General features: G+C 48.6%; 1 protein-coding gene across 1 annotated transcript in view; it reads left to right on the top strand.

The window, feature by feature from the left end:
- The window catches only part of DPP9 (dipeptidyl peptidase 9), a 44,216-nt gene that overhangs the window by 16,562 nt on the left and 15,085 nt on the right, over positions 1 to 12,569 (top strand). Inside the window, exons 12-14 of the mRNA XM_032968924.2 lie at positions 493 to 652; positions 1,402 to 1,478; positions 1,876 to 2,028. Of these exons, the coding sequence (XP_032824815.2) occupies positions 493 to 652; positions 1,402 to 1,478; positions 1,876 to 2,028 (390 nt within the window). The remainder of the gene's footprint in view (positions 1 to 492; positions 653 to 1,401; positions 1,479 to 1,875; positions 2,029 to 12,569) is intronic.

The following is a 12,569-nucleotide window of genomic DNA, read 5'->3' as shown; positions in this document are numbered from 1 at the left end:
ATGGTAACACACTGCACCGGGCACTCATTTAAAGCCAAGTCAACCTACGGGAGGCCCAGGACCGGTTCAGATATCGCTCGGAATCTAACTCTGTTTTCCGGGTTCACTAATCATTGTGCCATCGCGCACCCCCTTATGCAAAGACAAAGATCCCCATATAGCCTTAACATACTGTTGGGGCAAGTACTTTTAGCGAGTAGCATCTGAAGGCGCTGGCATGGTACACGAGCGGTGGGTGGTCAGCACCTCGTCCGACTGCCTTTGTCTCGCCAGCAGTGATGTTTACACACCAGACGAGGTACTCATTTGAGGCTCAGTCGACCTAGGGGAGGCCCAGGACCGGTTCAGATAACCATCATTGGTATTGTCCGTGAACGGGAATGGAACTTGGGTTGCTGGGTTCGTAGCGCGGGGCGCTAACCGTTACGCACGCACATGCGCGCACAAGTATGAGTAATGAACGAATGTGGGCCTTGGCTGTGTTGCTTTCAGGTGCACGACATATTCCACCCATTTGCACAAACGCGCGAGGACGAGCTGACCTTCCTGTGGGCGAGCGAGTGCCGCACCGGCTTCCGCCATTTGTACCGCGTCACGGCCACACTGGCGCCCAGCTCCTACAGACGCTCGGAGCATCACAGCCCTGCACCTGGTACGCACGGTACCCCACGGCACTGCCACCGCCAGTGCCAGGGTGGAGGGATTTGTCGGCGTTATTCATGTTTCCGTAATCTAGAGGTGTGATGCATTTTGTACACTGGTCACGGCAATGTTTACCCTCTTGAGTGCCCTACACAGATGGTAAATCCATATCCTTAATAAATTAATGACAGAACCAACATCACATACAAACTATTGCTAGGGTGATCTTCGGGGGTTTGTGCTTGAAATTATTTGTTGTTGAGGTGGCCGGATGGCTTTAAGCGATGAGCTGGCACCGCTGCTGAGATCCAGACAGCTGCCTGTGAATGAACCAGGTTTGTGAATCCATTCAGCTTAATTCAAAGTATCGGGTGTTAATTTCAAGTGTCAAACATGAATCTCAGTGGTATTATACATGCGCCATGAGAGTGCTCGGGTTGAAAAGTGCTGCTCCATACTGTGTGGACCAGAGGGTCAATTGATGGGAACCCGGAAGTGGCTCTGTGATATCCACTTCCGTTGGCCTTTCTCAAAAACATATAGTTGCACTGCTTTGCCAGAGTTCTCAATTCATTACTCAGTCTCATGGCATGACACTGAGTGCACAATTGGGCTAAAACTGAAAATGTTTGCAAATATTAGTTTCTCATCCATCAGCCGTGTGATGTACGAGATGTGTCGAGGGTTCCGTGCTGGCTGTGGGCAGCTGTCGAATGATTGTCCATCTGATGGGTGTCTACCATGCGGTTCTCCTTACAGATGATTTCCTGTGCTCCGTGACGGAGGTGGCGCTCACGAGCGGCAACTGGGAGGTGCTGGGGAAGCAGGGCTCCAAGGTAATGGTGGCATGGGGTTATTGGCAGTTTGTCACCGGAACTCCTGTTGGTTAAATTCCTCGCTTGAGGCTGTTAACTGTAGCACTCAGCCCTGGGTCCAAGAGAGACCTGGCATGATGCCTCCGGTATTATACGTGTGGCATGAGAGTGCGCACAGTTCAAGCGACCTTAGTTCGATTCCCGCTCACGGTAAACGCCAATGACGATTATCTGGGCTGCCTCTCCTAGGTCTACTCGGCCTCAAATGAGTACCTGGTGCGATGTGTAAAAATACGTCACCACTGGGGAGAAAGTTCTGGTCCACGGTTGTACCCTCTCCCTTTTTGCGTGCTGCTCTTGCAGCGCTTGCCCCAGCAGCGTGTAAAGGCTGTACTGTGGGGGACCTTTGTGCCGGCAGGTGTGGGTGGACGTGCGCCGCGGCTTAGTCTTCTTCCAGGGCACGATGGACTCGCCCCTGGAGCACCACCTGTACGTCGTGAGCTATGAGAGTCCCGGCGAGGTGGTGCGCCTCACCAAGCCCGGCTACTCGCACACCTGCACGCTCAGCCAGGTGAGAGGCACTCCGGGACACGGCAACAACAACAACAACACCACGACCACGGACGGCAACAAAACTATCACAGATACAACAACAACACCCCAGACACAACAACAACAACAACGCTACAGACACAACAACACCATGGACACAACAACAGCAGCAACAACACCACTACTACCACAATCACCGTAGGACACATTTTAGAGCCTGGCTCGACGGGGAAAAAAAGTCTGGATTTGTAACTTGAAGTTTTTCCTTCACGTTTGCAAAGCTTTCAAGCTCAAGCGAGGGAGCTCAGGACACAGCCTGCATGTGTATCTACAAGTTGGGAGCTGTTCGATTAAATTGTTGTGCCGTGTTTACGCGGACAGACTGCCAATTAGCAGGGTCGCCTAGGCTACAAGACAGCGCTATTCAGACGTTACGTTAAGTTATGGGCGCAATATCTACGCAAGTATGATTATTTTCTTTTAAAATTGCATACAAGAGGATTTTAAACCTGTATTTTAGCACGTGCTGCCAGGTCACGTGACATCCTATGTAATGACATAATATAGGCTTTTTTTTTTATCCACCCCCCCCCTTCGCACGTGAAGGGCTTACAAGTGACGCCATCTATTTAAGAAACGAAATTGGAGGATTTCTCCACAAATCTGGCTGTCCGCCTGATGATGCTAGTTGTAATTACCGGTGAAATTGTCGTACTCGGATTGTCAATTTTGCGGATTTTCTCTCCAACACACCGGTGTGCTTTACTCGTAACGAATTGGCACGTTCTGTTTACGTGACAAACCTTACGAATTGGCTGTATCGGGAGGTGCTGGGTTTAACGACACATTTACGCGATATAACCACGTTTTTTTCACATTATGGATAATATTGGTCGCGAAAGCCTGCGTGTTAAACTAATGACGTCACACTGCATTGTGACATCATAACGCCTATACGTGTGACCGTCAACCTGTACCGCTCAGCTTTTTTCTTATCTGCGCCTCATTATTGCTCTTCGATCTCACGAATCTGTACCTCTGTCTCGGCGAGTCATGTCTCTTGTGGGGGGGGGGGGCGGTGGGGTGGGGTGATCATGTTTAGCAATATGCGGCATTGTGGGGGTCCACCGGTTGCCGAACCCTCGGGCACGGCAGGCACTGGACGGAACCTCTTTCCCCGAGTGTTGTCATTCACCGCCGTCTCATCGCATTGAACTGGCCGAGTGGCGCTGCAGTTGAAATTCACGGTTGGAAGGGTGCGCGAGTTCAAATCCCGGCCGTGGTTTCGACCTGGCCCATCGTCGTTGCTCCCTTTTCCAAGGCTGATTAATTTAGTACTCGAGTGGGAACTTATCGTCCGGAGGCTCTTGTATTGGGAACCTGGCCACTGTCATGGGAATGTGGAATTTCCATCGCGGGCTTCTTGCCCGTCAATCGAGTTGAGCGCCACTCGATGCTTATTCGAGCAGAGAGATGGTTAGCAAATGCCAAATGGTATGAACAGTGATCCTGCCTTGCCTATAATGTATACGTCGCACCTGCAGATGTGTGTGCGCGAATGGCTCGTCACTTGAATATAGATGAGATGCTTAACGAGGAAAGCCTGTCTATATGTCCTCTACACGGACACTTTAGTCAATCCACCGCTGGACGAGGTCCTCCCCAATAGCAAGGTGATTATTTGATCATGATTTACGCCGGTCAGTGCGGTTTGGTGAAAGCCGGGCGCATCGATGTGTGAGATCATAGAAGTGCAGGACAACAATGGGTTTTTCTGCGCTGCCTTCTGCTGCCTGAAATTTAGCACAACCCCGCATCCGCCTGTAAACAACCTGGCATGCACGGTGGTCGCTTATCCAGGCTCAACCCTGTTCTGCGTCTGAGGTCTGATGCATTGCGGATGATTTGGTCATCATTCATTTTTTCTTAAATTGCAGATTTTATAAGCTAAAAAAAGAGCAATTATTCCATGTGTTAGCACGTGTGTGTATATATTCACACACAAATTATTACGTTTTTGTTTGCCTTTGCTATGTGCGTGCATGTGCAGAATTTGTGTGTGTGTGCGTGCAAGCGGTTGTGTTTTCGTTGGTGTCATGCCTTTGTACGTGCGTATGTGCATTCTTACACGCTCGTGTGCGTTCAAGTGTTGGTGTGCCGGTGGGCGTATAAAGCAGTCGTGTAGCGGCGAGCGAGCTGCGGTATGAACCCAAGTTCGATTCCCTCAAATGAGTGCCTGGTGCGGGTGTATAAACATCACCACTGGGGAGACAAAGGCAACTGGGCATGGTGTTGGCCACCCACCCCCCTCTCGTGTGCCGTGCCAGCCCTAATATATGTTCGCTGACAGCCACTTACCCTAACAGTCTAAGGCTCTACCGGGGATCTTTGTCTTTGTATAGAGCAGTGTGGGGAGTGGTGGCATAGTGGTTGGTGCACTGCGCAGTGAACCCAGTTTCTTGGGTTCAATTCACATACACAGCTAACATCGGTGGCGATTCTCTTCAACGGTCCTGGGCCTCCCCTTTGTCGACTCTGCCGTAAATGAGTAGCTCGCGCAGTGTGTAAGGTTGAGCCCTGGGGAGACAAAAGTGGCTGGTTGTGGTTCTGGCCTGACCCCACCCCCCACTTGTGCATTGCCGGCCTTAAAATGTGCTAACAGCGCTTACCCCAACAAGATGTATTCGTTTTATGGGGGATATTTGTAAGAGCAGTGGTTAGTATGCAGACCTTCAACTTGGGCAACCCAAGATACAAGACAATCACCAGCAGCAATTGCTGTCTGACCTGGCCTTGGCCTCCCCTAAGTGAACTCGGCCCAATACGAAGTTGCACTTAGCATGATGCGCTTCTCGGTAACATCAGCACTTTTAAATCTAAATTGAAAACGAATTTATTTTAGAACTGCTTTTCGTGTTTCGTTTGTCCTACCCCCGCACCTCCGATTGGCATAGTTGGCTACGTACGGTGCGAAAGAAAGTCTCCATACATAATTGCGTAAATTAACAAGAGTGAATTTTAACTGCTTCTACTTTACGTGGTCAACGATGTAAAAGCATTGAAATGTACTGGGTGGTCCAGATGTATTGTGACCCCCCTCCCCCCCATTTCATTCTCTAAAACTTAATTATATATATTTTTTTACAATGTCATTTTTATTTAAAACAAACGAATCTGCAAAGGAACGCAAATGTTCGGGGGGGGGGGGTCAATTAATCTGGGGTCACAAGACATCCGGACCACCATGTACAGTGCGGAGCAGGGCGTTCTGAAGGCACGCACTCGCCTGCCTGCTTGCTAAAAAAGACCACTGGCCCATCCCCCACTTCCATATCCCCATTCCTCCTTACCCAGTCCCTCACTGCTCGCCCTCCTCCCATGGCGTTGTCCTCGTATGAACCCGTCCTGCTATGTGTGTGTGTATACACAATTGTAGCATGGCGTCATCGGGATTGGATGGTTGTATTAAGCAGCGATGGCAAACAATGGAGAGCTGTCGAGACAAAGGAGGCGTAGTGTATCTTTTTGTTTAAGGCGGTTGTGTTGATTATTCTGCCAGGCTATTGTTTCAGGACCCCCATCTGTCTGTGTGTCTGTTTAGAGTTCTCATCAGAGACCTAGTCTCTGTCTATTGGCTCGAGACCCCCATTAACGACTGGATTGAAAGGTCTATGATTGCGTAAAGAAGCCCTATCTCTCGTGAGAGTATCTTAGTTTGGTTTATAATCCCAAGAAATCCAATTAAATATAATCAATTTAAATCAAATTGCACTTCTCAAGTATAGCCAGTTTTGATGGCTTCAGCCTCTCTCACCATTGACTGAAGAGGAAAATCATCATATACAGGAAATTATATTTTGAACCACTTTGAGCTTATCCTCGCAATGATAGCATTTGAACATAGTGACGTACACCGAACGGCTTTGTGTGGATAGCCTTCCAGTGTTGCGCGAGAGACACCCATTGCCGTGACTGCTACGGATGTGGTTCTGTGGAATCTTCTTCCTGGGCCATTCGCCCAAACGGCGCTGTCAGGGCCCTGCTAACGTTTTTTCAGCGCTTAATTACAGTTGGTGCATTTGGTGTTTTGCTCCATTAATTATAGCACAGGGCTGTCACTCAGGCGTTATGTTTTGCAGACGGGTGTACTTTGCCAAGAGGAGGCGACGTTGTTTCGATGATTTCATCCAATGAAGTTATTTTGGGTCATTTTCAAATTTGGTCTGTGATGCCGACACACGTGGCTTACTCTTTTTTTTGCGAACAACTTTACGGGATCTTTAACGTCCACTTGAAATAAACGGCGAATGTCTGTTTGTTAATACACCCACAGTATTAACCAGGGCGGGCACTGGGCTTGATCCTCGAATTTGCAACAATCAGCAAACGCGCTACCGCTTGGTTTATCATAAACACAATTCCAACACAAGCATAATTGGTTTATCGTAAAAGTCGTCTTTTTTTGTCCCTTGGTGGCACATTCCCACCATGAAATCTCATAAAACTGCACACCGTTGCTGATTGTCTTGGGCTATGGTCGTTATTGGAGAAGAGTTGCTTGGCTCAATGGAGCCTTACCCAGCTGAAAGTCCTCTTCTGAAGTCATTGTTTCTCTGCTCAAATAGACAATGGGGGGCAGCACTCCTCTCCAAAGTCGGCCCATAACCAGTGGTGGAAAGTCCTCATTCTTTACCATAGCAGGCCCGACTTTGGACTTTGCTTCAAAAGTAGTTCCACCATGAAGCAAGCGCTCGGACCGTAGCGCCACCCATCCCGATGTAATTTACTCGGGGCCACCATAGAATACAATTTAAAACGGCGCCAATGAAAGCTAACGTAATGGATTGGCTTGTCAGTTGTCTGTAAATTGTGGCATGGGCCATGTCCATAAGGCATGCTGCAATCCATTGATTCGTAAATTAAAATTAATTCTAGCACTAAGGATACATGCATGTAATTGTGTATGTAACAATCAATTATTTTGGAATTGCAAATGTTTTCCCTTTAGGGCTGAGCGTTTCAATGAACTTGACGAAACAAACTAGATGGAACAAATTTCTATTTAAAGCTTTCGTGACTGCAAGGATTCATCTTCTTTGGTTCTTTCGGTAAAGTCACCACGTAGAATGAGAATAAAATAATAAAATAATAAAATAAAATAGCACAATAAAATTCTCACGACGTTTCGGCCACAACACAAGTGGCCTTCTTCAGGTGAAAGGAACAGACCTGTCGGGACGACAGAGTTTCAATGACGACAGAGCTTCAGTGAACGTTCATTGAAGCTCTGTCGTCCCGACAGGTCTGTTCCTTTCACCTGAAGAAGGCCACTTGTGTTGTGGCCGAAACGTCGTGAGAATTTTATTGTGTTATTTTTATTTTATTAAGTTATTCTCATTCTACGTGACTTTACCGAAAGAACCAAAAAAGATAGACGGAACAAATGAGATGGTACACACTCAAACGCTACAACGGAGATGAAGAAATAATGATCATTTACATTCCTTTGACTCTCACTCGGAGAGGGAGGTCATAAGGTGCTGTACAGAGCCGATAACAGAAATACAATTTATAAAGAAAAAAAATTAAACCCAGTCAAACCCTAATTAAGGCAAATGGCTCGTGATAACAACATACCACCAAATACAATAAACACCCCTGAGCTAAAAAAGAATATGGAAGGAAGCGAAAAAGCCTCTTAAGAAGAGATGTGTCTCGGCAGAATTTGATTCGGCTAAGAGACCCGGTGTGAACTGAATGTCTGATGGAAGCAAATCCACAGCCTAGAGACTGCATGGAGCAGACCCGGTCGCCCATCGAGCGGCAGAGGTTCCACCTCGCCCACGCACTGCAGGAGGCCGGAATCGGAAGACCGGAGGGCTCTCGCCGGAACCTAGCGATGGAGAAGATCACGAATACGAGGGAGCGGCATCGTTGAGGGCCTGGTAAATGAGGAATGAAACTACAGCTGTTGTAGTAGTGACCAGATCCTCCCACCAAGCCCACGGCAGCCTTCCGTTTTAAGTCTATTTGAACACGTTTTTTAAGTGTAAATTCTTTGCAAGAATGTGACTCGTCTCAATGCAAATACCATGCTCTCAGCACATTGAGCCAGATGGGCTGCCTACCTGTGTTAAGCGACAGCCGTAATGAACTCCATCTGTTTCTGAAAGCTCCGTGCGTGTGCGTGCGAGAAGGCATTTACAAATACTGCCAAGGCACATGTTTTTTTAGTCGGCATGACTTGACAATGCGTCGCGTGGTGAAAAAGTTAAAGGTGCGTCCCTGCAATGTTTTGCTCGTGTTACTGCTTGCAGAATGGCCTCCACTAGAAGGAGCGTCTACAGAGCCACTCGACAAATGGGGCTACATTGGCCTCCTCTTCCATACTGACTAGACGTCTTGGAAGAGTTGGGGGAGTACTCGCACTTAACCCCCACCACACGTGACCTGCTGATAGACTAACTGCAGTGTTGCTGGTTATACTGCAGGGTGGACGGTGGTTGGTTGGGGTGTGCGCGGGAGCCGGGAGTTCAAACCGGTGACCTGGCAGCATCACCAGCATGGTGTGGCTGTTGGCTTCATACAAAGCTTCATTTTGGCTCCCCAATTTTAAATGTAGTGCCCTACCTCTCTCTATGCGCGGACAGGGCGCTGAGCGGGCCACTTCTGTGTCTGACGACATGATTGTTTATATTACCGTATAGGGGACCGTGCCTAAGTTGACTTGGCCATAAATGAGTACCTGGGTGCAGTGCATAAACCTCATCACTGGAGGGACAAATATGGCTGGGCATGCATGGTACTACTCTCACCACCCGCCCTCATATGCTCCAGCCTTAAAAGGAACTCGCAATTAACTTATACCAGACAAACACCCCTCTACGTATGCTAAAGTAAGTCCTACGCTGTTGAAAATCAACAGTGGTTGTCCTATTGATAGATTGCCCCCTCCGTCATAGATATGTGGAATTTCCACCACTTTCCTAACGTTGCCGGTGAAATGTAGCAGTACCCCGCACACACTCGCTTGAACGGGGAGACTTGTTTTAGTTTTTCACATCCGGCTTTCTAAATAGTCGAATAATCTTGACCAGGATTCACGTTGCTTGGGAACGCTGTGGTGCGCGTGTGTGGTTGTGTATTGGTGCATGTGTGTGTTCTCTCCCACATAACATATGCTGGGTGACTCACTTATTGACTCGCTGCTTATTTAAGAGAGTCCATTAGCCAGCAGCCTTGGCTTGCAGTACAAATCACAGCTGTAACAGCAATGTAGGGGTGTGCAACCCACACAGCAAACCTTTTGTTGTCGGAGGTGCCTACCCATGTGCCTGCCCGGTGACCCATTTCTCACGGAAGCGATTCCTTTTCTATAAACATCGAGCCTTTCTCACCAACATTGGTTCAAGGAAGCACGCCCCCGACTGCCGATGAGTTGCTTCATTTTAAAACCGGTCCATAGTTTGGTTGTGTGGAGCCAATGCTCCTGATAAGATTCACTCCCAGAAGGCCGTACGGCTGATGATGCATTGTGTAAAAAAAAATACCTTGTTTTAAATGTGAAGACGTTATTTTATCAACGTTTTTGCACAACGCCACTGAATTTTAATATTTTCTGTTACATGCCTTGGGATGTCCAACACGAACTTTAAGGTGTGTGAATGGGGTAAAAAAAACAACTAGATGGATTAGTGGCGCAATGATTAGCGTGCTGTTCAGTCCTCCATACCCTCCACCGCACAACACAGACCAGCATTGTAAAGTCCAGTATGGTGAAAAAACATCCGTGACTGATATGGGCATTGGGAGGCCTTCATCCATTTTAATGTAAAAAAAAAACACTTTTTAAGACAAGAACCAGAAGTGTCCACCCATTCTTTTTGGCGCATTCCTAAAACAACATTGCAGAAGCAGCTCTGCACATTTTATCAACCTCGGAGGGATTATGGGTTTGAGCCATCGCCTTGCCACAACCGGGATTTGAACTTGCACACGATCATAAGCCAAGCTCTCTGGCCTCAGCACCTCCCACCCAGATGATGATGATGAAGAAGAAGATGGTGATAATGGCCATGATGGTAACGATGTTTTTTGCTGGCCCGCGGTAGTTTTTCCATATGAGGCCGAGTCATTGAGTGACCCATGACGCAATGTGCCTTACTTCCTATATAGAAGGCAAGCAGGAGGCTCGTGCCAGCCACAAAGCTGCTCTTTGTTTGCAGCGCAATTGCCTTGACTGCCTCTGTGGGTGAAACCACCCTGGGATTACGCAGGGGGGTGGGTGGAAGGAAGAGAAAGGGGCCTCTCAATTGAACCATTTATTGCATTCGCTGATCCGGCCATCACCCCCTACTATCCTGCCATGGTGTGGTGCCTTACAAAGCCAGAAGAGCGCGAGTTCAAATCCGGGTCGAGGTTGTTGGGAGGCTGGACTTGGCTCTCATCATTGTTCAGCTCGTCTGATCTGACATGGTCAATAAAAATGGGTACCGTGTGGTGGGAAGTCACCAGTGTGTGAGCACTTTGGAATGTGGCATTTCCACCCCTGGCTGGTAGCTGACCAATGGTGATGATTATGAGTGTCACCAGGGAGCAGATTGTGTTGTCTAAGCTTTGATTGAATCCCTGCAAACATGCTGGAGAATTACACTGGAGATTGAAACCACCATTGTTTTGCATGGCTCATGACTGGATTGTTTTGCATTCAACATAATTAACATTCCATTCAGCACTCTGCTGTTAATGTGATTTTAATTATTTTGAATTTAATGTCGCTGACCGCCTTCATTTTTGAAGTCCTGATTTATATCCCAGATGTGCTGTTAATGTCTCGTCATGGGATGAAGAACTTCCCATTGCAAGTGCCCTTGCAGTGAGCACAAAGAAAAGTCAAACGGGACTGGGCCATAAAGTCCAGACTAAAAACGGAGTGGCGGCCAAATGAGAGAACGCCAACCGCAGAGACGGAGCGAATGAAATTGGCTTGTGTGCAGGTGTTGGATGGATCGTTGTACATAAATACGTTGAACTTATTTTGCACCGGTACGTATCCAACCTTGCTAATCGCGGAGGTGCAGCACAGTGAGAGAGCTGGTGACGAGCATGTAGAGGCTTTCATTCAGCAGTGGATTGACCCTGTCTTATGGTAACGGTAATAAGCAACCTGGCTGTCTCATTTGTTAGTAATTTACGAACAATGCCCTTTACCAACATTGGCCATCCCTCACTGCCTCCGTCTCCCTCCTCCCATCGTCTCTCCCCCCCACACCAAACCATCACCAGTTACTAACCAGCTCCTCACCTCCCCACTGCCACCCACCCATTCCCATGTGAGAACCGCCCCTGCTATGATTGGACCGAGAGGATGTTTGTGACCCCCCCCCCCCCATACCATCACCCACCCTCCCCACTGAGAGCATCTGCGGAGCGCATAGCAACTAGCAGGGCCTGTACAGTGCGGCACGGCACAGATTGAAATTCCTACGGAGGTCGCCCGTGATCAGACACCCACCCCGTGGCCGATGTGGGGCATCGGTGGTTCTGACACGAGAGCTGCTTTCCGTGTTTTGCAATGGGCGTGCGTGAATTGTGTGAGTGCGTGTGTGGTGTTGTGTTATGGGCACTGGGTGATTGTTGTGAAATGTGTATGTATTTATGTATGGATGCGCGCATTTGCGCTGTGCATGCATTTGCATCTGCGTACATTGTGTTTAATTATATTCCTGGTAATGTGTTTGTGTGTGTGCTGTGTTAATGGGGAGCGATGGCGCGGTGGTTAGCACACTGCGCTACGAACCCAGCGATTCGAGTTTGATTCCCGCTCACGGCCACCACCTACCAGTGACAATTATCTGAACCGGTCCTGGGCCTTCCCTAGGCCAACACGGCCTCAAATCAGTACCAGGTGCGATGTGTAAACATTGCCACTAGGGATACAAAGGCGGCCGGGCAAGTTGCTGACCACCCACCACCTCGTCTGCCGGCCTTCATTGATGACCACTAACGGCAGTTGCCCCAGCTTTCTGTTAAGGCTATAAGGGGGATCTTTGTCTTTCGGGTGGTCTGTGTGTGCGGTGTGGGTCGCGGGCACGAAGCTCGCCACTGCCCCCGCCGCTGCGCTCCTAACCCTATGATCCACATTCGGTCCTTGGCTAAGCAGAACGCCACTGGTGTCTCTCTGGGCATCTGCAGGCATCTGTAGCACACGCAGCAGTGTCGGTGTGGTTCACGCACTGCGCGCAAAGAACCCGGAGGAGACATTCATTCAAATCCCAAACGTGCGCAAACGCAAAGTGTCAAGTGTTTTCCCAAACGGTCCTAAGCTCCACCTATGTCATTTCATCCTTAAACGAGTACCTGGTGTAGTGTGTAAACATCCGTACTGGCTAGAGGCAGTCGGGCATTGTGCCGGCCATACCCGCCCCACTTGTTTGCCCTCTGCCAACCTTATAATAGCTGCGAGCTAACAGCACTTGCCCCATCCATTGCTGTGTATTTCTTTGTGTGTTTTTGAGTCGTTTTTGCGTGTGTATGTATTCTGTAAGTTGCATTCCATGA

This window comes from Petromyzon marinus, chromosome 40 (genome assembly GCF_048934315.1).
Source record: "Petromyzon marinus isolate PM22_M1 ecotype Great Lakes invasive population chromosome 40, UKy_Petmar_22M1.pri1.0, whole genome shotgun sequence".
Lineage (NCBI taxonomy): Eukaryota > Metazoa > Chordata > Hyperoartia > Petromyzontiformes > Petromyzontidae > Petromyzon > Petromyzon marinus.
This window is presented reverse-complemented; position numbering and strand designations above follow the sequence as displayed.